This window comes from Papio anubis, chromosome 12, assembly GCF_008728515.1.
Source record: "Papio anubis isolate 15944 chromosome 12, Panubis1.0, whole genome shotgun sequence".
NCBI lineage: Eukaryota > Metazoa > Chordata > Mammalia > Primates > Cercopithecidae > Papio > Papio anubis.
Window position 1 is genome coordinate 116,829,306 of NC_044987.1, and position 24,357 is coordinate 116,853,662.

The window sequence follows — 24,357 nt, forward strand, 5'->3', positions numbered from 1 at the left end:
CAAGGGAGAAGCAGCACCAACTTGAAGCTGGATGCAGCCTTGCATGTGTGCCCAGGTCCTCTGCCTCAGTTTCCCTGCCTGACAATCCAGGGGAGCAATGTCTATGGGGCTGCTCACTGCCCCCACACCGGCACATGGGTGACTCCTGCGACATCGTCTGTCTCCAGGTTTCCAGACTTCTCAGCCCCACCCTTGCAGCGGCAGGTCAGCCCGGCTTTTAGAAAGAGAATTTTATTTGGAATGAAAATATAGAGCCCACCTTCCCGCCTCCTCTGGGGAGGGAGCAGAGGGCTGGGCAGTGGTCGGGGAGATGGTCCCTCAGAGGAGGAGGAGCTCGCCTGGGCATGGAAATCCTCCACAGGAACAGTGAAGAAAGCTGGGTGGTGGCTTCGGCCTCGGCCCGGGACAGGTCGGGGTGGGAACCGACCCCTGTGCTGCCTCGGAGGCCCTGGGCAGCCAGCCAGCCCGGTGCGACCCGCTGGCAGAAGCTGAGTGGGAAGGGGGCGGAGGAGATGAAGGTGGCGCGTGGCTGTGGCCCTAGGCATCCCCGTTCTCCATGCGGCCCAACTGCTCCTCCAGGCGGCAGATGCGCTCCCCCTGCTCCTTGACCAGCGCTCTCAGGGCCCGCAGCTCCTGCATCACCTCCTCCAGCTTCCCAGCCTCCTGTGGGGACATGAAGTGGAGGTAGGGGGTGGTGGTCAGGGGCTGCTAAGCCATAGCCCTCCCAAACCCACCACTACCCCAGCGAGGGAGAGCAAATGGCCCAGGCCCACACAGCAGGCCAGGGCCACAGGAGGGGCTCCCAGCATCACCCCTGCCTGTGGGTGCATACCCCGGCTCTGGTCAGGCTGCCGCTGGGAGTGGCATCAGCAGCAATGGTGGTGGCTGCAGGGGCCCCCAGGCGGGAGGAGCCCAGGGCCGCGGCGGGCCGGCTGTCAGACAACACGTTGCGCCGGCTAATCTTCAGGTCCCGCTGCTTGCTGGGCACGTAGGCCTCCCGCAGCGAGATGAGGATCGGGTCAGCGTCCCGCCCGCTCACCCACTCCTCAGCCTCCAGGGCTGCCTCGGGCCCGGCTGTGTCGGGGTACAGATCATCCTGGAAGAGGTCCGACTGGGCAGGGGGCCAGGACGTCAGGATCAGTTGGGAGGCCCCATAGGGTCCCCTCATCCCTGGGCCTCCAGGCTTGCACTCTGTTAACCCATTCTCCCATGGCCTGGCCCCAAGGGGCCTCTCGAAAGCTCCATTCTGGCCTTTCACTTCCCTTCTGGACGCCGCCAACAGCTCCCTCTGAAGCTTTCCCACCCTTCTGAGCAAGGCCCCTGTCACCACCTTCCCCTGCAGGCCACAGGGGCCACTGTGTGGCTGTGTGGGATTCTGGGGTCCATGGACTGTGAGCTCCTGGAGCAGGCCCTATCAGCTCAGCTCTCAGCTTCACTCCCCGAAATGTGCCTGGCATGTTGAAAGAGCAGTCGGCAAACGCTGGCCAAGGCTCTTGGTATCTGAGGCCAAGCCACATGTGGCCCGGTCCCTTCTTCATGGGATTCCCCACTGCGGCCAGACTCCGTGTTCCTCTCTCCATTCCCACCACCGTGCCCTTCGCCTGGCCTGCCCCCAGTGGATGGCGCCACCCTAGCTGTGCTATGGGTACTGCCTCCTTCAGGAAGATCTCTGGCTCCCACTCCCTCCCTGACTGCCTGGCATCCTTCTCCTGTGGCTCATCCAGGGCAGGGCCCCCACTCACCCTGTGTCTCATCCCCACTTGCCCCCTGAGTGGCACAGCCCAACAGCTGGCTGGTACAAGGGCAAGCTGGCATCTGTCCAGCTCACTGCCCACAAACCATACTAGGTCATGTTCCATTCACAGGCCTTGCCCTAGTCACAATTGCATGGCCCGGCTGCTGGAGAAAGGGGCGAATGAGCAGAGGGACGGGTGGCCTCACCTTTCTTGGCACAGTCATGACGATGGGCTCACACTTGCGCTCGTGAAGTTTGTAGAACCTGGGGATGCGAGGAGCAGCCGTGGGTGGAACACCCCCCCCCCCCCCCCCACCGCCAGCTCTCCTGGCTCCCAGCATCCTTCACTTCCAGTCCTCACCCCAGGACCTCCACAGGCTGACCCCTAAGGCGGCTAGACCGCCACACAGGCTGCCTCGTGACAGTTCCCATGGCCCGCCGGGCCTCCCTGGCCCAAGGTTTCAGCCTGCTCCCGAGCAGCCTCCAGTGACCTGACCTCTTACCTCTTACCCTGTCCCTGAGTGGCCTCGCTGGCCCTCTTACCGGGCAATCTCGCACTTGCTGACCTCCAGGCCCCGCTTGGGCATGCTGCCCATGCCCCGCTGGGGCTCCTTGCTGGTGAACGTGTTCAGGAAGTGGATGTAGGGGGGCTCCTCTGTGATCTCAAAGTACCGGATGCTGGAGTCGCCCTGTGTGGGGAGGGGGCTCAGCACCCGGGCATGCCTCTTCCCTGCCCCTCGCCAGCCCTGCCCAGCCCCACCTTGCCGCAGACGTAGACCACACTGGTGTCGGGGTCGTAGAAGGGCAGCAGGGCCCCGTTGCTTGAGTCCAGTTCCTGCAGGGCCATGGGTTCCTCGAGGTTTTCCTGGCACATTGGGGGCAGTCAGGCCAAGCAGAACCTCCTCGCCCCCTAATCCCAAACCAGGACGGGCCTTAGCTGGCCTCACTAAGGCCAGCCAGCACTGCCCCCTAAATGCAGGTGGGCCCTCTGCTGCCTCTATGCCTTTTCCCACATGACGACCCCCACCTGGCCCTCCTGGCTCCACTTTATTCCCAGGGTCCCTCTTTTCCAGCTTCCTCCAGGCCTTAAGACTATGCCCAGGCCACTGAACAAGTGCTAAAACATACCCCACCGTGGGGAGCCTGGGGTGCCAGCAGCACCAGCCCCAGATCAAGGGGCCCTGGAGGTCACTGTGCAGAAGCAGAAAGGGCTGGGGGAGAGGACGCTTCAGGGCAGGGCCGGGAGGCTTGCTGGAGGAGGAGGCTTGCTGGAGGAGTGGGGAGCCCTGCATAGGCAGTGGGTGGTACAGGCAACCAAGGGAGAGAAAGGTTCTTTCGTTGGTATGAACATGGGCAAAAACACGGAGGCAGTGGGAGGCCATGGGGGAGTGGCGGGGCAGTTGGGCGAGCAGGGGGCAGGAGAGGAAAGGCTGACAGAGTCCCCAGCCCTGAGAGCCTCAAGTGCCAGGTAGAGAACCTAGGAACCACAGGCCTCTCCGGTGAACCATGCCTGCCTGGCCCAGGGCAGAGCTCTCCAGGGTGGGGCCCAAGTCTCAAGCTTGCCCCCTTAAGCTGGCCACTCACTGGGTCCCAGAGTGCCAGCTGCCGCTCACTCATTCGGCTGAAGCCCGTGGTGAACACCTTGCCATCTGCCAGGAAGATGGCTCGCATGGGCCGGGCCCCCTCATGAGCCTTCTCCCGCTCCTGTAGGGGGGACAGGCTGGTCAGTGCAGTGCCCCGCTCAAGGCCCTAGGCCTATTCACAGCCATCCTTGCCCTCTGAGGCCACATACTGCCATCAGGGTGCCCCGACGGGGGTCGATGATGCGCACGCTCTTGTCCTTGCATGCTGAGCAAAACAGGCTGCCGTTGCGGTTCCAGCTGACGTTGTAGATGAGGTCAGGGTGCAGGCTGTCCAGGCGGTACAGCTCCTCTGCTGTGCCCACGTTCCAGATGAGTACCACGTTGTCACAGCCTGGCAGGTGAGGGCTGTCAGCTCAGGCCAGGCGGGTGGCAGGAGGCCATTAGCTCACCAGGCCAAGGCCCACTCTGCCCACCACCCTGGGACAGACTGGGTCTCTCCAACTCTGAGGGCCTCAGCTTTCCCATCTGTCAGGTGGGCCCTGGAGGGGCTGCTGGGGTATATGGAGAGGTCTGTGGGGGGACAAAACGGGGGGCGGTGCAGACCTGCACTAAGCAGCACATTTCGGGCCGTGGGGTGCCAGGCGATGATGCCCACTCGCTTGGTGTGCCCCTCCAGTACCACCACCGGCTCTGTCAGTGGGGAGGTCAGCCCATTCTCTGGGATCTGCCACACCTGTGGTAGGGACAGGGCCACCGGGCTCAGTCCTCTGATGGCCCTACTGCTGGCCCCCTTGAGCCACGCCTGAGACCCTGGCCCAGCCAGTCCTGTGCCTCACCATGACCGTGCAGTCCTCCGAGCCACTGGCTATGACTTCGTCATTGTGGGGACACCAGTCGATGTCCAGGACAGGTCCCGTGTGCCCACACACCGTCGGGTAGGCCTTGTCAATGCGGCCCGTCTGTGGGCACGAGGGGGCAGTCAGGGGGCTTCATCCCTCCCGGAGTCTTGGTCTTCCTTTCCATGGAGTGGGAATGACGTGCAAGTCCTGGCTCACAGGTGGCCCAGATGTGACTGTGCCCCACTCGCCAGGTGAGCAGGAAATGTTTGCTGCCTCTAATCCTGACTCTATGGCAACAGGCCACTCTCTATCTGTGCTAACACTTGGGGCAATAAATGTGGGTTATAACGCCTGCCCAGCAGTGTGAGAAATGGCAAGATGAGGGATTTGAGGTATGCAGAAAGGCCCAGCAGGGGTGGCCGAGGTGCCTCCTCTTCCCCCCAACCCTGACAGGACCCACCTTGCTTAGGGGGAGCACCAGAAAGGCACCCCCGCCACTGGCCTCCACAATCACTGCCAGGAACTTGGGGTTGACAGCGCAGAAGGTGCTGTCCCAGGTAACACGGGACACGCGAATGTCCTCATAGCACTGGTCGTTCTTGACCGGCTGCCCGAACACATGCCGGAATTTGCTCTGCCGGACCACTTTGCGGAAGGACATGTCTGCGGGACAGAGAGGCCGGGGTCAGCGCTGCGCAGCCGAACAACTCCAGCCCTCCCTAGGCTGCTGAAGGTGAGCTGAGAGGAGGCAACCGGGGGCCTGGCCACTGTAACCCTCCTGGGTCTCAGTTTCCCCAGTTACAGAATGGGGTCACAGGTGCAGAGCCTGGCCGCCTCTCACCCGGCAGGCAGTGATCTGAGGGGTAAATGCTCCGGCCCCGATCACCGCTGAGTGCTGAGGGGCTTTGCAGGACGCAGGGCCCCTCCCTGGCTCTGGTGTGTGTGCGGGGCAGGAGGTGGGAGGTGCCGGAGTTGGAGAGCTCTCAGCTCTGCTGTAGGTCCCAGCCAGTCGGGAGCAGCCTCCTTCCTGCCTAGAGATTTGGAGGCTGGGTAATGGGGAGGAAGGAGAGAGGAGGCAGGAAAAGTCTCTCTACTGTGGGGCCGAGTGAGGCCCCAGTTCTGAGTCCCAGGGAATGTCCAGGGAGCCCCGGCATGACCCCCAGGAAGAGACGGGGGTCGGGACGCAGCTGCCGGCCGCGAAGCAACCCAGAGCGGCCTCGGAGCGGGGTCCAGGGTGAACCAGGAGCCCAACTTCCAGGGACCCCCGCCCAGGAGAGGAGAGGATGGGCGGCCAAGGGGAGTAGGACTGAGAGTGGGCGCAAGGGAGGGGAAAGGCTCCTGGGACCCGCGATCCCCGCTCAGCCCCCGCAGCCCCGCCCAGCCCGCGCCCGCGCCCCCAGCCCCGACCCTGCCGCTCTTACCGGGGGCACCGGGGTAGCCGGGGGCTGCGGCACCGGCTTCGGACGGCTCCGGATCCCGGCCTCTGGGAAGCAGGAAGCGGGATTCAGGAAGTGACAGAGGGACCGGGAGCGGGGGCGGGGACGGGGCAGGGGCTCGCGGGGGCGGGGCCGAGGTCACGCGCGGAGGGGCGGGGCGGGAGGCTGAGCGGCGCCGCCGGGGGCGTGGCCAGGGGAGCCCCGCCCCCAGGACCGGGTAGGGCGCCCCCCCTCTGCAGCTCCTGGGGAAGAAGGGGGCGGGGCAGGACCGACGGCGGCCGCCGCAGAGGCGCCGGAGGTGCGGCTGCAGGCTTTCCGCGAACGCAAAGCCCTTTCGCGGTCCTGCTTCTCACAGTAGCATCCGCAGGAGTCTCCAGGATTTGGTGAGGCCCCGCCTTCCCGGCCCCCGACCGAACGCACGCCTCCAAAGGGCCCCATTACCGCCCCCAACAAATAAATGTAGAATCTACACGGACCGTGGATATGTTCACGTGACTCTTTTTAAGTTATAAAAGTTCATGCTCTTGGTTAACAATGTAAAGAAAATAACAGCAGGTGTTGGGGTGGTCTTTTTTTGAGACAAGGTGTGTCACCCGGGCTGGAGTGCAGTGGCATGATCATGGCTCACTGCAGCCTCGACCTCCTAGGCTCAAGGGATGCTCCTGCCTCAGCCTCCCAATTAGCTGGGACTCCAGACACACACTACCACGCCTGGCTAAGTTTTCTTTTACCTTTTGTGGAGATGGGGTCTCTTGCTCTGTCACCCAGGCTGGTGTTTTTTTTTTGTCTTGTTTTGTTTTGAGTCTGTCTCCCAGGCTGGAGTGCAATACCACGATCTCGGCTCACTGCAACCTCTGCCTCCCAGGTTCAAGCAAGTCTCCTGCCTCAGCCTCCCGAGTAGCTGGGACTACAGGCACGAGCCACTATGTACAGCTAATTTTTTTTTTTTTTTTTTGAGACTCTTGCTCTCTTCCCAGGCTGGAGTGCAATGGCGCGATCTCGGCTCACTGCAACCTCCGCCTCCCGCATTCAAGCAATTCTACTGCCTCAGCCTCCCAAGTCGCTGGGATTACAGGTGCCTGCTACCATGCCCTGCTATTATTTTGTATTTTTATTAGAGATGCAGTTTCGCCAAGTTGGCCAGGCTAGTCTTGAACTCCTGACCTCAGGTGATCCACCTGCCTTGGTCTCCCAAACTGCTGGGATTACAGGCGTGAGCCACCGCGCCCAGCCCCCCAGGCTAGTCTTGAACTCCTGGGCTCAAGCAATCCTCCTGCCTCAGCCTCCCAAAGTGCTGGGATTACAGGTGTGAGCCACTCTGCCCATCGAGAAAACAGCAGTGTTTATGGAATGAGTGGAAGACCCAGGAGTCCCATTTTTCGGGGTAAACACCTGTGCATTCTGCTGAGCCTTCTTATTACAAGTCGCAAGGGGGCCATGGCCAGCAAGTCCCTTGCACCTTGCCTTCTTTTCTCCACCATCTCCCTTGGAGGCCTGGAAATCCATTCACAGGCCTCTGTCTTCCTCTAGCCAGCTCCTGTGACAAGGAGCCCAGACTAGCCTCTCCAGATCCACCCCGTCCCATTCCACACGTGGACTGTACCCCGCTCCCTTAGGCCAGCGACTCTGGGGCACTGGCTACTTCCCTTATTCCTTCCTTGAGCATCCACTGCCCTGGCTGACCGATGGCACCGTCCCTTTCCCAGAAAGAGACGGGTGGAGGAGGAAGCGGGGGAAGAGCAGAAGCCATAGGAGCCTTGTGTCTGGCTACAAGAAGCCCCCACTGTGTGTCTGAGAGTTACCTCGGGCTTGTCCCCCATCTCATTCCCATCACCACACCCCATTGAGGAAACAGGCACAGAGAGGTGTGGTGCCTGCCTGCTTGGGTCCAAAGCCCTTGCTTTTCCTACTGCTGTATAAACCCTGGGGCTGGAAGGATCTAGATCCCACCCACCTTCCTTCCCACCCCAAGACCTGGGCACATCCTGTTCTCTCCATCTGGAAACTCTTTCCTCAGATCCCAAAAAGTCTCCATTCCCCACTCAATCCAGGTCTCTGGTCAGATGTCACCTCCTCCTAGGGCTCTCACGGACCACTCCTCACCCAGCCACTCTCTGGGCCTTGCTTGTCCTGACTGCATTGTTCTTTTTTTTTTGGAGACAGGGTCTTGCTCTGTTGCCCAGGCTGGAGTGCAGTGGCACGGTCCTAGCTCACTACCACCTCACACGCTGGGGCTCAGTCCTCCCACCTCAGCCTCCCAAGTAGCTAGGACTACAGGCACGCAGCACCTTGCCTAGCTTTATTTTTGTAGAGATGGAGGTCTCCTGTGTTGCCCAGGCTGGTTCCAAATTCCTGGCCTCAAAGGCCTCAAAAAATCCTCCTGCCTCAGCCTCCCAAAACTCTGGGATTACAGGTGTGAGCCACCACCCGGCCTGTGTTCTTCTGCGGCGCCGCCTGATGTGCATCAGGTGCTTATTGGTGTATGTGCTTTGTGTCAGCCTCCACCAGAATGTCAGCAAATCGAGGGGAAGGACTTTGCCTATCTTCGTACTGTATTCCCAGCACCTAGAACAAGACCCAACACTCGGTATGAGATCAAGTAATGTATGAGGAATGAATGAATGAGCAGCAACCCTGAATGTAGAATTGAACAATATTCATAATCACAACTCTCAGAATCAATGAAGGAGAGGGAAGGAAAGGCATTTCTCACCTGGAGAAGGAGTGAGTCTTCCAGACGGCAGCAGGAGACTGGCCCCCTGGGATGTGGTAGGCAGGAGGTGTGTGACTGGGCAATGTCTTTGGGCTGAGCCCACCTTCATGCTCATTTTCTCTAACACAAAATCCTCCTCCATGGGCCACTAGGAGAACTCTTTTTTTTTTTTTTTTTTTGAGACAGAGTCTTGCTCTGTTGCCCAGGCTGGAGTGCAGTGGTGCGATCTCGGCTCACTGCAACGGAAACCACCTTTGCAAAACTGTGAGACAGTGAAAGAGATCTAACTTAACTGAATCCTTTTTTTTTTTTTTGAGACAGAGTTCTTGCCTCTGTCGCCCAGGGCCGGAGTGTAGTGGGTCGGATCTCAGCTCTCACTGCAAGGCCTCCCTGGAAGTTTACACCATTCGCCTGTCTCAGCTCCCGGGTAGCTGGGACTACAGGTGCTCAAGACTGCCCAGTTAGTTTTTTGTATTTTTAGTAGAGACAGGGTTTCACCATGTTAACCAGGATGGTGTCGATCTCCTGACCTCATGATCCGCCCGTCTCGGCCTCCCAAAGTGCTGGGATTACAGGCTTGAGCCACTGTGCCCAGCCTCCATCTTGCTTCTAATCTCTAAGCTGTCCTTGTTCATTTCTGGGTGTAGGCTGAACTAATTTTGGGAGAAACTTAGTTTATAAACAAAGACGGTAACAGCCCTTTCCCAAAGCAGACTTCCTCGTTGCCTGGGGACTAGATTGCCTTTGTAGGACTAACATTAGCCACAAGATTAGAAATTATGGTTTAGGGCCAGGTATGGTGGCTCACGCCTGTAATCCCAGCACTTTGGGAGGCCGAAGTGGGCGGACCACCTGAGGTCGAGAGTTTGAGATCACCCTGGCCAACATGATGAAACACAGTCTCTACTAAAAAATGCAAAATTAGCTGGGCGTGGTGTGCATGCCTGTAATCCCAGCTACTCAGGAGACTGAGGGAGGAGAATCACTTGAACCCGGGTAGTGGAGGTTGTGGTGAGCTGAGATTGCGCCATTGCATTCCAGGCTGGGCAACAAGAGCAAAACTCCATCTCGAAAAAAAAGAAATTATGGTTCAGGAGTCAGGCAGCTGGAGACTACAAGATTCGGATCCTCCCTAAGCTGCTCCTAAGATCAGCGCTTGAGATATTTTGCAGACCCTGCACTTGATGGATCAGCTGGTACCACCCAGATCAATAAACTGGCTCCTCTGATCTTGTGGCCCCCACCCAGGAACTGACTCAGTGCAAGATGACAGCTCTGACTCCCTGTGATTTCATCTCTGACCAATCAGCACTGCTGGTTCACTGGCTTCCCCCACCCACCAAGTTATCCTTACAAACTCTGCTCCCCAGATGCTCAAGGAGACCAATTTGAGTAAGAATAAAACTCCAGTCTCCCGCACAGCCAGCTCTGCATGAATTACTCTTTCTCTATTGCAATTCCCCTGTCTTAATGAATCAGCTCTGTCTAGGCAGCAGGCAAGGTGAACCCCTCGAGGGGGTTACACAACCTGTGTCTCCCGGGTTCAAGCAATTCTCCTGCCTCAGCCTCCCGAGTAACTGGCATTACAGGCATGCGCTACCACGCCCGGCTAATTTTTTGTATTTGTAGAGATGAGGTTTCACCATGTTGGCCAGGCTGGTCTTGAACTCCTGACCTCAGTTGATCCGCCTGCCTTGGCTTTCTAAAGTGCTGGGATCACAGGTGTGATCCACCGTGCCTGGCCTGAGAACTCTTCTTTATTCTGCAAAACCCTTCAGGCATTCCACCCCATCCTGTCCCACAGGTGGAGTCTGCCCCACCTCCCTCAGGCTGGCGGCTTTGGGGTACCAGCTACCTCGCTTATTCCTTTCTTGAGCATCCACTGCTCTGGCTGACCAAGGGTGATGGTCAGCACTGCTCTTTCTCCTGGATAGAAATCACCCATTATGGGTGGGATTCCCCTTGGGGTCCTTGGAAGTGGGGCTGGCCCACTCCCCAAGAGGTGGGGTTTGGAGTGTGGACCAGAGCTGAAGGCAAGCAGCTGGTGCTGAGGTTTTATTTCCCAATCTGCCTGCCATGCTGAAAAGGCTCTGGGAGCCCTGCCCAGGAAAAGGGAGAAGGGCACTGTGGAGTGCCCCAAGGGGGACCAGAGTCCAGGCCCTGAAGCTCAGAGTGTGGACTTCAATGGGATGGGGAGAGCAAGAGCTTCCCTTGTGGAACAGGAGGCAGTGCCGTGGTGGGGAGGCCTGGGGGGCAGGCGACCTGCCACTCAGGCGCTGGCCTGTGGCTCAGTATTGGTCCCAGGGCTGAGTGAGACCAGGGGGTGCCCACTGCTGTCATCAAATTAATGGCTGACGATCACGAACGCTTCATAGGGATTCACAGTCCTGCAAGATGGATTCCATTATTAAGACCCTTATTTTACAGATGAGGAAACTGAGTCCCAAAGAGGCTAAGAGCTTTGTGGAAGGTCACACAGCCTGTGGGTGGTGGAGCCAGGATTCAGACAACCCCTGATGGTCACCAGAGAGTGCACCTTTTTTTTTTTTTTTTTTTTGAGATGGAATCTCTCTCTGTCGCCCAGGCTGGAGTGCAGTAGTGCGATCTCGGTTCACTGCAAGCTCTGCCTCCCAGGTTCATGCCATTATCCTGCCTCAGCCTCCCGAGTAGCTGGGACTACAGGCGACCACCACCACATCTGGCTAATTTTTTTGTATTTTTAGTAGAGAAGGAGTTTCACCGTGTTAGCCAGGATGGTCTTGATCTCCTGACCTCGTGATCTGCCCACCTCACCCTCCCAAAGTGCTGGGATTACAGGTGTGAGCCACCATGCCCGGCCAAGAGAGTGCACCCTTTTTTTTTCTTTTGAGACGGAGTCTCGCTCTGTCGCCCAGGCTGGAGTGCAGTGGCGTGATCTCGGCTCACTGCAAGCTCTGCCTCCCGGGTTTACGCCATTCTCCTGCCTCAGCCTCCCGAGTAGCTGGGACTACAGGCGCCCGCCACCTCGCCTGGCTAGTTTTTTTTTTTTTTTGTATTTTTTAGTAGAGACGGGGTTTCACCATGTTAGCCAGGATGGTCTCGATCTCTTGACCTCGTGATCCGCCCGTCTCGGCCTCCCAAAATGCTGGGATTACAGGCTTGAGCCACCGCGCCCGGCGAGAGTGCACCCTTAACCCCACCCAGGTGGCTCCAGAATGGAAGGCTGGCCAGAAGGCATCTAGTTAGTGCCCAAGAAATACTGGATGAATGAATTCAATAAATTCATGCCTGGCCAGAAATCTCTCTCCCATGGGCCTCAGTGCCCAAAATTCCATCACTACGACTATGCTTCTGGTATCACCACCACCACCGCCCACGGCACTTCCCATCCCTGGGCTCAGTCAGTGATCAGAACTGCCAAGCCTGCAAGGGGAACATGATCACTCCATTTTACAGAGGAGAAAATGGGTTGAGAGGAAGTTAGTAACCAGAACCCAGACCTGACTGTATCACCCTAGGCTGCTTGCACTGTCTGCTGCGTTTGGAAAATGCAGGCGTCTCTGGGAAGGGTTGCACATCAGACATCATTGTCATTTATACCTGCTGGGAAGGGCATCTCAGTTGCTGAGGGTCATGATACTGAGCTAATGGGATAAGGGGGTATGACTGGAACACTGGGGGTCGGGAGAACGCAGGTGCGGTGGGTGCCAGGAGAGGATGATGGGTAGGAAAAGGGAAGTGGAGTGGGGGTTGGAAGATAGACCTTCAGCACTTCTAGTTTTTTCTGCAGCATCAGCAGCTTGAGAGGGAAGAACTGGTTCTGCCCTAGAGAGGCTGTGTGACCTCTGGGAGCCTTTGCCCTTTATAGAACCACTGGTGCCCTGAGCTGTGTGTGCTTGGACAACTTCCCATCTGTGCACTTGGGCTCAGACAGAGGGAGGCTGCTATTCAGGCAGGATCAGGGCCCTCCGTACCTGTAGCCCCCACAGAGAATCTAGTGCTGCCCTCCACGGGAGGTGGGGAGCAGGCGGATGCTAATCGAACTTTTAAATAGAGTCAGACTTTGAAGTCCTCTGCAGGCCCCCAAAGCACAGAGGCGGCCCTCTGATCTTAGGCCACCTGGGTGTCTGCAGCCCAGACTGGTCACAAGATCCCAGATGCCTGGGCCAGGTGGTGGCTCTCCCTGCTGCCTCCTCCATCCATCCCCAGCCTCTAAAGGGACATCCCTGTATGTGGATGAAGGAGAAGAAAGGCCAGTTTGCCAAGCCCCTCCGTGCGCCAGGCTCTTGTGGGTGCCTTACACACTTTCTCATTTCATCCTCTCAATAGCCGATGACACGGGAGCTTGGAAGGTGAAGTTGCTCCTCCAGAGTCGCTCAGCTGGGACATGGCAGAGCTGGGTTTGAATCCAGGCTAGGCAGCTCTTGCCTCTTCTGGCGCCTTGCTGAGGGAGGCCCTGCCCCAGCCTCAGTGACTGTTGGGGGAAGGGGACTGGTGGACCAGGCTTGGCCATGCCAGGCCAGCTTGTGGGTCACCAGGGCCTCAGGCTCCTGCTTGGGGCTGGTGGCTCCTGTGAGGCCCTCTTCTCTGCAGGGACTTTTTTGTTTCACATCCTTGTGTCCAGGCCCAGAGGAGGAGAGGGAGGGAAGGACCAAGGGGAGGTCAGGTCAAGCCCGGGGAAAGTGCCCCCTGTTGTCCTGCAGGACTGAGGCTCAGGGGAGAGTTGTCAGCAGGGTCTGGGGTGTTGAGGGACAGAACCCTGCAAGACGCCATTAGCTGTGGTTCGGAGGCTGTTGGGCAACTGTGTGTGTGTTGGGAGCAACCATGGAAAAGGCTGGTGGCTGGGAGCAGGGGACGCTGACATGGAACTGCCTGCGACTTTTGGCTGGTTTGTTTCCCCTCCCTCAAGTCCTCCTTCCAGGCCCCAGGGACTCGGCAGGATTTTTAAGGACAACGCCGTCCGCAGCTCCCCACCTGTCTGACTGGCTGGTTCCTCTGTCTCCCCTGTACTCTCTCACCGCTCTCGTGGGCCTGGGCGTTCCTGGACTTTCACATGGGGCCTGCACCCTGGGCCGTCTCTGGCGGGGTGCCACTGGGGCTTTCTCCTTCAGAGACAGGAGGTGTGGCTGGGTCCTCAGGGGTCCCTGGGGTGGGATGTGAGGATGGGGGTGGGGAGGCTTCATCACAGGGACTGGGCACACTGGCAGCGGCTTCAGGGGTCTGGACCTTAGTGTCTGACTGTGGCTGGGCCGTGAGGTTCAGCTGTGGCTGGGCCACAGAATCAGACTGTGGCTGGGCCATGGGGTTCAGCTGTGGCTGGGCCACAGAATCAGACTGTGGCTGGGCCATGGGGTTCAGCTGTGGCTGGGCTGTGGGATCTGATCGTGGCTGGAGTATGGGGTTCACCTGAGGCTGGGCCACAGGATCCATCTGTGGCTGGGCCTCTGCCATCGGCTGTGGCAGAGTTGGACCCTGAGAATCCAGCTGGGTCTGTGGCTCAGCTGGCGTGAAGCTGCCCGGCCGCTCCTCGCAGAGAGCTGCCGCGAAGGACGAAAGCACAGAACGCAGCAGGGCCCGGAGGTCGGCACTGGCCATGAGGCAGAGGAAGGGGCTGAGGCAGCTGTTGAGCAGGATCAGGTAGTCGGAGTAGACCAGGGCTTCCCAGAGCAGGTAGCCGGAGTATATGTCCCACAGGAAGGCCAGGTAGAGCAGCTGGGCCAGCTGGTAGGGCAGCCTCAGGACCACGTAGGCCGACAGAATGGTCCTGGCCACACGGGCGAAGCCCCGGCAGGCTGCGGGCTGTTGTTGGCGGCGGCAGGTGCGACAGGCTGTGGCCTGGGTGAGCACATGGCAGACGAGCAGCAGGAGGAAAGGCAGGAAGCCCCCCAGGACCTCCAGCATCCGCAGCGACAGCTCCTCGCTGTCCCAGAAGTCCAGGCAGATGACCAGGTCGTACCACCAGACGGCGGCCTCAGGGAAGACCAGCCAGGGCACGCTGAAGAGTGTGGCCAGCACCCAGACCCCGGCGCAGACCCAGAGGGGCAGGCGGGCTGGGCGGTGCCCAGGGTACCAATGTGGGCACAGCGCCAGCAGGCAGCGGTCCAGGCTGAGGGCAGCCAGCAGGAAGAGGCCGGAGGAGTAGGACACGCCCCACAGGAAGTAGTAGAAGCGGCAGGCAGCTGTCCCCAGTGGCCAGTGCCCCCCATGCTGGATCTCCAGGATCTGGAAGGCCGCTGCTGCCAGGAACAAGAAGTCAGAGAGGGCCAAACTGAGCAGGAGCAGCGCCAGACGCGTGCCCGCTCCATGCCGGGCCTGGGAGCCAGCCAGCCACGCCATCAGCCCATTGGCTGGCAGCCCAAGGAGCAGCAGGGCCACCAGGAAGACCGTGTCCCAGCCACCCTGGGGGTAGGAGTCTTCATCATCAAGCTCCGTGCGGGGCCCGTGGCCGGTGGCACCCAGGTTGGCTTCCATAGTAGTGTGCATTTGGGGTCCCTGGAGTCCTGCTGGACACGGAGTGGGTGCCTGGTGAATCAGTGATGGTGTGAATGACTGAGTATGGGAGAGACGGTGCTGTGTGTCTCCAGGCAAGTCGCCATCCCTCCCTGCGCCATTGTCATCGCCTTGTGGATAGTTATCCTCTGCCACGGACTTGAAGTGGGTGACCTCATGGAGTCCTCATACAATCCACTTTACAGGCGAAGAGAGGAAAGTTCAGAGAATCAGTGAAGGTAGGAAGGGAGGTGCCAGGGCTCAACCCAGACTTTTCTTTCTTTTTTTTTTTGAGAGACAGGGCCTTGCTCTATTGCCCAGGATAGAGTGTAGTGGCACAGTCCCTGCAGTCTCCACCTCCTGGGCTCCAGCGACCCTCCCATCTCAGCCTCCCTAGTAGCTGGGACTACAGGTGTGCACCCACTACTCTTAAAATTTTTAGTAGACCATCCTGGCTAACATGGTGAAACCCCGTCTCTACTAAAAATACAAAAAACTAGCTGGGCGTGGTGGCGGGCGCCTGTAGTCCCAGCTACTCGGAGGCTGAGGCAGGAGAATGGCGTGAACCTGGGAGGCGGAGCTTGCAGTGAGCCGAGATCGCGCCACTGCACTCCAGCCTGGGTGACACAGCGTGAGACTCCGTCTCAAAAAAAAAAAAAAAAAAAAATTTTTAGTAGAGACACAGTCTCACTATGCTGCCCAGGCTGGTCTTGAACTTGTGAGCTCAAGTGATCCTCCTACCTTGGCCTCCTAAAGTGTTGAGATTACAGGCGTGAGCCACTGTGTCCAGCCAGACTTAATCTTCTGCCATGTGGAATCCCACTGTGTCCAGGTAGACTAACCTGGAGGCTTTCAAACATTGTTAATGGTATGGAATTTTGTCTTCAAGTAAAGTATTCTAAGGCTGGGCACGGTGGCTCACACCTGTAATCCCAGCACTTTGGGAGGATCACCTGAGGTCGGGAGTTCAAGACCAGCCTGACCAACATGGACAAACCCCATCTCTACTAAAAATACAAAATTGGCTGGCCGTGGTGGCACATGCCTGTAATCCCAGCTACTCAGGAGAATCGCTTGAACCTGGGAGGCAGAGGTTGCGGTGAGCCAAGATCGTGCCATCGTACTCCAGCCTGAGCAACAAAAGCAAAACTCCGTCTCAAATAAAAAAAAGATTCTAGGCCGGGCGCGGTGGCTCACGCCTGTAATCCCAGCACTTTGGGAGGCCGAGGCGGGTGGATCACAAGGTCAGGAGATCGAGACCACGGTGAAACCCCGTCTCTACTAAAAATACAAAAAATTAGCCGGGCGCGGTTGTGGGCGCCTGTAGTCCCAGCTACTCAGGAGGCTGAGGCAGGAGAATGGCGGGAACCCGGGAGGCGGAGCTTGCAGTGAGCTGAGATCCGGCCACTGCACTCCAGCCTGTGCGACAGAGCGAGACTCCGTCTCAAAAAAAAAAAAAAAAAAAAAAAGATTCTAGTGGAACTCCTATATGAAGTAAAAGGGGGTGCTCAAATTAAAGGAGGGAACAGTACCCCCTACGCCCCTAGGGTTCCAGGGAACACAGTTTGAAGACCATTTGGTCTGCTCATCACAAGGCCCCTTTATACCTACTCTCCTGGGCTTCGAGTGTTTAGGATTACAAGAAGTGAGGGCTCTGGTTCCCATGGGCCCAGGGAACCCAAAGGTAGGGAGTCTGGGGCAGTGGGAACCCCCTCCCCTCCAGCGAGTGTCACTCATGGGCTCAGGATGAGGTCTGAGTCTCAGGACCCTGGCAGCCTGGGGCCAGGAGGGCCATCCTAGGAGCCCCTGGTGCCTCTCCAGCATCTTCCACCCCACCGTGACCCTCTCCTGCTTCCCACCGCTCGGGCAGGTGGTGACCCCTGTTTGTCTCCTGGAGCTGCTAAACGGAGAAGGGGAGGGGCTCTGCAGTGGGATGGTGGTGGGACGGTGAGGGTGAGGGGAATTGGGGGGCACCCAGACCTGGGATCCAAGAGGCCTGCAGCCCAACCCCGCCCTCCCCCACTGGCAGAGGGGTTGGAGTTTCCTTTTGATGGCAACGAGAGCCCAGGTGGTGGTGCAGTCTGAGGAGGGAACAGATGCCCTGAAGGGCTGGCCCTGTCCATGGCCCATGGCTCCAGCCACTTGGCCTTTAGTTTGGTGCCCTCCATACTCCCAGGGTTCCTCCTCAGGCCGACCCCCTCTGCTGTCTCCATTCCCTACTGGATCAGAGCCCTGGGCACCCCCAGCCTGGGGCCCTGACCAGTGAGGGCTGGCTTACCTGGGAGACACAGGCCGATGGGTGGAAGGAGCAGGGCGTGCCTGCCTGCCCAGCGCTCCAGCTGTCCCCCCGGCCCTCACCAGGGCCTGCTGTGTGGCGCCTGGCGGCGCTAAGGCGGGTGGGCAGGAAACCCAAGCTGAGAGGACATCAATCATTCATGGGGCTGCTTGCCGGGAAACCCTAACCCTGGCCCAGTAGGGCCAAGTGACCAGCCAGACCCCCTCCCCCAGCCCTGATGGACCTGGACAGTCAGACCCTCCTCCTCAGGGCTTCTCCAGCCCAGGGCAGACTCTAAGACTCCAAGGTCCACCTCCTCCCACATCACCCGCCGTGCTCCTCAATACGGCATTCGAGGCATCTGTGATCTGGTCTCTTTCTCCATTTCACATGCCCTCTGCTCTGGCCAGGATGTCACCCATCGGGGGCCCCAGTGGGCCACTCGCTCATCCTTTCCCACCTCCCAGCTGTTGTCCACATGCCTCCTCCCGCCTGAGGTGCCTTTCCTGGTCCTCTCTGCCTAACAAAGGCCTCCGCCCATGTCACAACCGGGCTGAGTCTTCCGCACCCCGGCATTATTCCCCATGTTTTATAGATGGGGAAACTGAGGCTGGGAGGGGAATTTGCTGGATCCCCCAGCTAGTAAGTGGCAGATCTGGCATCTGAGGCTCATGGCAGCCACCACGTCCTGGTGCCCCTTGCTTCTGACCAAGGACAGTTCTCTGGACCCATCTGGCTCTGCCCTGGCCAGTCCTGAGGCAGAGGACTGGGATTAGGGCTGAGGCTGCCTGCCTCACTTACCCTAATCCCCCTCAGAGCCCGATCCTAGGCTCTCACCTCTAAGAGTGGGGGTGCATAAGCAGCTTTATGGGTCCTGAAAGTCAAGGGTGCCCAGGGGTGATTTGTCTCTGAGCCCTGTTATCCCTCCCCCATGGCCACAGAGCAGGCAAGGGGGCAGCATGGCCCAGACCCGGCCACTGGCCCTCAGAAGCCCCCTGCAGGGGTTGTGACTCCCAAGAGTGATGCAGAGGAGCCCCCGCTGACCAGGAAGAGGAGCAAGAAGGAGAGGGGGCTCCGAGGGTCTCGAAAGCGCACTGGCAGCTCTGGGGAGCAGTCAGGCCCCGAGGCCCCGGGGAGCAGCAATAACCCTCCGAGGACTGGAGAGGGCCCAGTGGGGGCACCCCCTGCATCCCCTGGGCCGGCCTCTTCTCGCCAGTCCCACCGACATCGTCCTGACTCCCGGCATGACGCTGCTCAGAGGACATACGGGCCCCTGCTCAATCGAGTCTTCGGGAAGGTTAGGTGGGATCTGGGTTGGGCTGGGGGTCCTGGGGATGGGGCTGGAGACACACCCCTTGGGCTCAGCCCACCCTGCCCCTGGGAGGCCCTCTGCCTGTTCTGCCCCAGACTAAGCCTGGGCTGTGGGGCAGGGTTGCTGCGGTTTGGGGTAGGGTGGGTCTCAGGCCAGCGTGTGCGGTGGGCAGAGCCAGCATTCACACCAGGGCTCTGTGGGAGCTCCAGGCCCCAGGAGCACAAAAGGGAGCTTGCTCCTTCTGGGTCCCACAAGGCTTCAGCGTCCTTCTTCTACCCTGACGGGGCTGGGCCCTGCCCAGACCAACATGAGCAGGGGATGGAGGAGGAAGGATGACAGAGCCGTGGCTGGCCCTGGGGACATCCTGGACTCTCCCTCTGCAGGACCGTGAGCTGGGCCCCGAGGAGCTAGACGGTGAGTGGCTCTTGCGGCTGGCAGGGGTGGGAGCTGTCCCTGAGTCTGGCTGCCTGGGCCTGACCTCCCTCCCCCACAGAACTTCAGGCCGCCTTTGAGGAGTTTGACACTGACCATGACGGCTACATCAGCCACCGGGAACTGGGTGACTGCATGCGGACCCTGGGCTACATGCCCACCGAGATGGAGCTCCTGGAGGTCTCGCAGCACATCAAGATGCGCAGTCAGTGTGGGAGCCTGCCCGCCTGGGCAGGCTGCATGGTTCAGGGGGTTACGAGGGGCTGGCAGGAGGTGGCCCTTGGGAGTCCATTGGGGTGCTGGTGGGAGTGAGGGAGTGTGGCGGTGTCCAGGCGGGGGCACCGGGTTCAAGCTCCTGCCTGTCTGTGTGGGAAGGCAGGCCAGCAAGTCAGTCTGGAGACCCAGGAGAGCCCCTTGGGGCTCAGGTTCAGGACCCTGGTTCGGGATGTCTGTTGCCATGGCCGCTGTACACATTTGCTCCTTCCACCCAAGCCCTTCCTGCCTCGCTGACCCAGAAGCCCCTGACTCAGTGATAGAGTGCTTTCCACTGGTATTAGTCACCTGGCACCCTTTCCTTCTCTCTCTCTGTGACCCTGCCTCAGCCCTGTGCCCTGGTGGCAGCTGCCTGAATCGGGGTGCCCTGATGCGAGAGGACCCCAGCCACGCCTTGCGACTCAGTGTCTGATGGCAGGCACTGTGTGGTTCCCCTTCGCTGGTCTGTCCTCAGACAAATCTCATATTCACTTCATTCCAGGACTCCGGCATTTTTTCCGTATAATTTCCAAAATGGGGATGTGATTTACAATTGAGGTGGACATTTAGTGTCATGCTTCTTTTCTGTCCCCAAAGCAGTTGTGTGACCATGAGTGCTTTGTGTGACTGATGGCATCTTAGAACTGAGGCACAGACCACATGCGTGTGTTCAGAAGTGGCATTTATTGCTGCCCACTGGGCTCCAGTACTTCATGGCCATGAGCTTGAACCCCATGGAGTAGGCTCCTCGCCCCACTCCTAGGATGAGGGAGGGTCAGTAAGTCAGCCAGTGCCACGCACATCAGCAGCAGGGCCAAGATTTGCACCGGGCACTATCTGGCTCCAAAGCCTAGTCTCTTCCTTGCACACTTGGGTTCTTTGCTAAGAGCAGAAGCAGCCCTGGCACCCCAGCAGCCAAGGACGGGGGTTCCGGCCTCCTATCTGCTGCAAGCGTGGACAGGGGTTTCTTCCTAGGTGCAGAGCCTGGGGGTGGGGCCTGTGGGATGTCCCTCCTTTGACTTCAGCCCTTATGCCCTCACCATTGTGACACTCTTCCTGGGTCCGCAGTGGGTGGCCGTGTGGACTTTGAGGAGTTTGTAGAACTGATAGGCCCAAAGCTGAGGGAGGAGACGGCGCATATGCTGGGGGTGCGAGAGCTGCGCATCGCCTTCCGAGAGGTGCGGAGTGTGGTGAGGTGGGCAGAGGGGGGCAGGGCTGGGTGGCATCCTTGCTGGCCTCTCACTCAGGTCTCAGCCTTGGGAAGGCCCAGAGCCCTGCAGGAGATGGGACTGGGGCCCAGGGATGGGTCAGAGAGGGTTCAGCTCACTCTCAGCTAGGGGATCCATCCAGGAGGACTTCCTGGAGCAGGAGGCAAACCACCTTGGTGTGGGAAGATGGGGAAGGTGTGCATGGGCAGAGATGGTGGGTGGGGGAGCATCTAGGTACAGGCAGTGGTAAGAGTGGAACTGGCTGGCCGGGTGCGGTGGCTCAAGCCTTAATCCCAATACTTTGGGAGGCCAACATGGGCAGATCACCTGAGGTCAGGAGTTCAAGGTCAGCCTGGCTAACATGGCGAAACCCCATCTCTCTTAAAAATACAAAAATTAGCCGGGGGTTGTGGTGGGCACCGGTAATCCCAGCTACTCAGGAGGCTGAGGCAGGAGAATCACTTGAACCCTGGAGGCAGAGGTTGCAGTAAGCCGAGATCGTGTCACTGCACTCCAGCCTGGTGACAGAGCAAGACTCCATCTCAGAATAAATAAATAAATAAAATTTAAAAAATAGATAAAATAAAAAATAGAAGAGTGGAGCTGGCTGCAGGCTGAGGCAGCTTTGGGTGGGAGGGGCTGAGCCTTGCCGGGACCTTAGTTTGACAGGGACAGGGATGGACGAATTACGGTAGCGGAGCTGCGGGAGGCTGTACCGGCTCTGCTCGGGGAGCCGCTGGCGGGTCCTGAGCTGGACGAGATGCTCCGAGAAGTGGACCTCAATGGGGATGGCACCGTAGACTTTGACGGTGAGTCTCCTTCCCAGAAAACCCTCCCGTCCTTCCAGGGCCCAGGCTGAGCCCAGCACCTCCTGGGATCCCTGCTGTGGACTGGCCCAAGCCCTGCCCTTCTCTCCCGCAGAGTTTGTGATGATGCTTTCCCGCCACTGAGGCTCCAGGAGGGAATATCTGTTGCCCCTGTGGCCCCAGACACCGGCCGGACGCAGACTACAGCCCTCCCGCAGGAGCCTCCAGGATGGAGATGGAGGAGACCCAGCAGCCCCCAGACGACTTCTATCCCTGAAAACACCTGGCCTCGAGGTCTGCTTGTTATGTTACCCACCCATCCTCATCCTTACCTCCCCCTACTCAAGCTGCCTGGAGAAGACCTGCCCTCAGCTGTCCACCATTCCTCAGTGTGAGCAAGATTTGGGTCTCTCCAGACCCCTGGGAGGTAGGGAGTTCCCTGGCACTGGTGGCATTCACTGGGGACGCCCCAGTGGCATGATGAATGGAGAGGATGGCTGGACCCCTCCCACTACTTATATTTATAGGTTTTTTTTTATTGAATGAACTTGAGCCGGGTGCGGTGGCTCACACCTGTAATCCCAGCTGTTAGTGGGGCAGAAGCGGGAGGACAGCTTGAGTCCAGGAGTTTAAGACCTGCCTGTGCAATATATTGAGAATGAATACATTCTCCACAAAAAGGAAAAATAAAAGACAAAAAACAAACAAACAGGCCGGGTGCGGTGGCTCACGCCCGTAATCTCAGCACTTTGGGAGGCCGAGACGGGCGGATCACGAGGTCAGGAGATCAAGACCATCCTGGCTAACACGGTGAAACCCCGTCTCTACGAAAAACACAAAAATTAGCCGGGCGTGGTGGCAGGCACCTTAGTCCCAGCTACACGGGAGGCTGAGGCAGGAGAATGGCGTGAACCCGGGAGGCGGAGCTTGCAGTGAGCTGAGATTGCGCCACTGCACTCCAGCCTGGGTGACAGAGTGAGACTCCGTCTCAGAAAAAAAAAACAAAAACACAACAACAACAAAAAAACCCAAGCGTAAAAAAAGCGAGCTTGAAAGAAAGAAAGGGATGGCTCCATGTATCAAAGACAAAGAAATCGAAGCTGGGGTTGCAGGAGTGAGCTGACCCTGAGGGGTTTCAGATCCGCCTAGAGGCTTGGGCGCCTGGACTCCTACACCCATGAGTGACAGAAGAAGCGTAAGAGTGTGGGGAGCAAGAAACAAACCCCCTGGATACATTCCAGGGTCTCCAAAGGCTAAGATATTAATCTGTCTGCACTGACCAGTTGGAGAAAGTGGCAAGGAACAGATGTTCAGGGCCGGGAGTGGAAACAGCTACCCTAAAGAGCCTGGAACTCCAGGGCCTGCCCTTCAAGCACGAGTGTGGTCTCTCTACAAGGTGTGAAAAGCTGAAAAAAACTGGAAAAAAATCCTGCTGCTCCCAAAGGGGAACTTGTGATAAAAACTACAGATTATCGGGCCAGGAGTGGTGGCTTACGCCTATAATCCTAGCACTTTGGGAGGCTGGGGCTGGTGAATCACCTGAGGTCAGGAGTTTGAGGCCAGCCTGGCCAACATGGTGAAACCCCATCTCTACTAAAAATACAAAAATTAACCGGTCGAGGTAGCATACACCCGTAATCCCAGCTACTCAGAGGCTGAGGCAGGAGAATCGCTTGAGCCTGGGAGGTGGAGCTGCAGTGAGTTGAGATCATGCCACTGCACCCCAGCCTGAGCAACAGATCGAGACTCCATCTCAAAAACAAAACAAAACAAAAAAAACCCTACAGATTATAAAAGTAAAGAAACCACCATGAAGGAGACGAGGCAGAGACAAAAACAAGAGGACTGGCATATCAGTGTACATAATACAACCGCCTAAGAGACCACAAGATACATGCAAATAAAAGAGGGCTAAAAGGAGAAGAGAGATTAACATGCAGTAACAGAATAGCATCAACAGAGAACCGGAAGATTTAAAAAGTAACCCAACAGGCCAGGTGTGTGGCTCATGCCTGGAATCCCAGCACTTTGGGAGGCCAAGGTGGGCGGGTTGCTTGAGCTCAGGAGTTCGAGACCAGCCTGGGCAACATGGTGAAACCCTGTCTCTACTAAAACTACAAAAATTAGATGGGCGTGGTTGTGCTTGCATCTGTGGTCCCAACTATTCTGCAGGCTGAGGTGAGAAGATCGCTTGAGCCCAGGAGGCAGAGGTTGCAGTGAGCGGAGATCACACCACTGCACTCCAGCATGGGTAACACACTGAGAATCTGTCTTTAAAAAAAAAAAAAAAAAAAGCCACGGCTTCTGTTAAAAAAAAAAAAGAAAAAAAAATATATAGGAATGAAAAAATAATGGATAAGCTAAACAGCAGATTAAACACAATTTAAAAATTAATGAAGAAGCTATATCTAAGAGGTCACTTATAATGTAACACTGAGAGACAAAAAGATGGAAAATATTAAAGGGTAGGTAAAAGTCACTAGAAGACTGGATGTGGTGGCTCATGCCTGTAATCCCAGCATTTTGGGAGGCTAAGGCAGGAGGATCACTTGAGGCCAGGAGTTTGAGACCAGCCCGGCTAGCAGCAAGACCCTGACTCTTGTATTTTTTTTTTTTTTTTTTTTTTTTTTTTAGTAGAGACAGGGTTTCACCATGTTGTCCAGGATGGTCTCAAACTCCTGACCTTGTGATTCACCTGCCTCAGCCTCCCAAAGTGCTGGGATTACAGGCGTGAGCCACTGCGCCTGGCCAGACCCTGACTCTTAAAAAAAAAAAAAAAAAAGGCTGGGTGTGGTGTGTGGTGGCTCATGCTTGTAGTCCCAGCTATTCAGGAGGCTGAGGTGAGAGAATCACTTGAGCCCAGAAGTTGGAGGCTGCAGTGATCATGCCACTGCACTCCAGTCTTGGTGACAAAGCGAGACCCTGCTTCAAAGAAGAAGACAGATAAGTCCTTGGGAGTCTCAGGTGGAGGAAATATATAGAGAATGAGCGATAAGCAATAATCAAAGAGATAATGGCTGAAATTTTTCCATAAAGACTTCCACAGACTTCAAGTCCCCAGACTGAAGGAACAAACTGAAGCCAGAGTAGGGTAAATAAAAATAAATGTATATGCCGGGTGTGGTGGCTCACACCTGTAATCCCAGCACTTTGGGAGGCCGAGGTGGACGGATCATGAGGTCAGGAGATCAAGACCATCCTGGCTAACACGACGAAACCCCCTCTCTACTAAAAACACAAAAAATTAGCCAGGCGTGGTGGCGGGCGCCTGTAGTCCCAGCTACTCGGGAGGCTGAGG

At 57.7% G+C, this 24,357-nt stretch overlaps 3 protein-coding genes across 7 annotated transcripts; 1 reads left to right on the forward strand and 2 right to left on the reverse strand.

The window, feature by feature from the left end:
- Positions 1-8: 8 nt before the first annotated feature.
- On the forward strand, positions 9-21,764 carry CABP4 (calcium binding protein 4). 3 transcript variants are annotated; one of them, XM_021925488.2, is made up of 7 exons: positions 9-204; positions 17,991-18,346; positions 18,745-18,775; positions 18,855-18,998; positions 20,114-20,223; positions 20,915-21,062; positions 21,175-21,764. In XM_021925488.2, the coding sequence occupies exons 1-7, from the start codon at positions 135-137 to the stop codon at positions 21,201-21,203; spliced, it is 888 nt and encodes a 295-aa protein (XP_021781180.2). In that variant the 5' UTR covers positions 9-134; the 3' UTR covers positions 21,204-21,764. The 3 variants fall into 3 exon arrangements, with proteins under 3 accessions (XP_021781180.2, XP_021781179.2, XP_003909515.2); XM_021925487.2 differs by having other exon boundaries at positions 20,915-21,764; XM_003909466.5 differs by lacking the exon at positions 9-204 and having other exon boundaries at positions 16,237-18,346.
- Positions 216-5,838, reverse strand: CORO1B (coronin 1B). Of its 3 annotated transcripts, none has more exons than XM_021925484.2 (12): positions 5,579-5,706; positions 4,999-5,188; positions 4,618-4,820; positions 4,155-4,277; positions 3,922-4,051; positions 3,528-3,709; positions 3,320-3,439; positions 2,496-2,600; positions 2,279-2,424; positions 1,942-1,999; positions 833-1,111; positions 216-663 (listed from the first exon to the last, which is right to left on the reverse strand). In XM_021925484.2, exons 3-12 carry the CDS (start codon positions 4,816-4,818, stop codon positions 538-540), a joined length of 1,470 nt encoding a protein of 489 aa, XP_021781176.1. In that variant the 5' UTR covers positions 4,819-4,820; positions 4,999-5,188; positions 5,579-5,706; the 3' UTR covers positions 216-537. The 3 variants fall into 3 exon arrangements, with proteins under 3 accessions (XP_021781176.1, XP_021781177.1, XP_003909520.2); XM_021925485.2 differs by having other exon boundaries at positions 4,999-5,203; positions 5,579-5,705; XM_003909471.5 differs by lacking the exon at positions 4,999-5,188 and having other exon boundaries at positions 5,579-5,838.
- On the reverse strand, positions 13,330-14,957 carry GPR152 (G protein-coupled receptor 152). Its single transcript, XM_003909470.5, has one exon. The coding sequence runs from the start codon at positions 14,766-14,768 to the stop codon at positions 13,335-13,337; it is 1,434 nt and encodes a 477-aa protein (XP_003909519.1). The 5' UTR covers positions 14,769-14,957; the 3' UTR covers positions 13,330-13,334.
- Positions 21,765-24,357: the final 2,593 nt, after the last annotated feature.

Excerpts from the sequence above, each read along its gene's own strand:
- CABP4 (XM_021925487.2), top strand. The coding sequence starts at position 135 with ATGGGTGACTCCTGCGACATCGTCTGTCTCCAGGTTTCCAGACTTCTC. Across the intron at positions 205-17,990 it reads CCCCACCCTTGCAGCGGCAG|AGCAGGCAAGGGGGCAGCAT; the intron begins GTCAGCCCGGCT and ends CCATGGCCACAG. Across the intron at positions 18,999-20,113 it reads GCAGCACATCAAGATGCGCA|TGGGTGGCCGTGTGGACTTT; the intron begins GTCAGTGTGGGA and ends CTGGGTCCGCAG.
- CORO1B (XM_003909471.5), bottom strand. The coding sequence starts at position 4,818 with ATGTCCTTCCGCAAAGTGGTCCGGCAGAGCAAATTCCGGCATGTGTTC. Across the intron at positions 3,440-3,527 it reads GTCGGGGCACCCTGATGGCA|GAGCGGGAGAAGGCTCATGA; the intron begins GTATGTGGCCTC and ends TCCCCCCTACAG. Across the intron at positions 664-832 it reads GCAGCCTGACCAGAGCCGGG|GAGGCTGGGAAGCTGGAGGA; the intron begins GTATGCACCCAC and ends ATGTCCCCACAG.
- GPR152 (XM_003909470.5), bottom strand. The coding sequence starts at position 14,768 with ATGCACACTACTATGGAAGCCAACCTGGGTGCCACCGGCCACGGGCCC.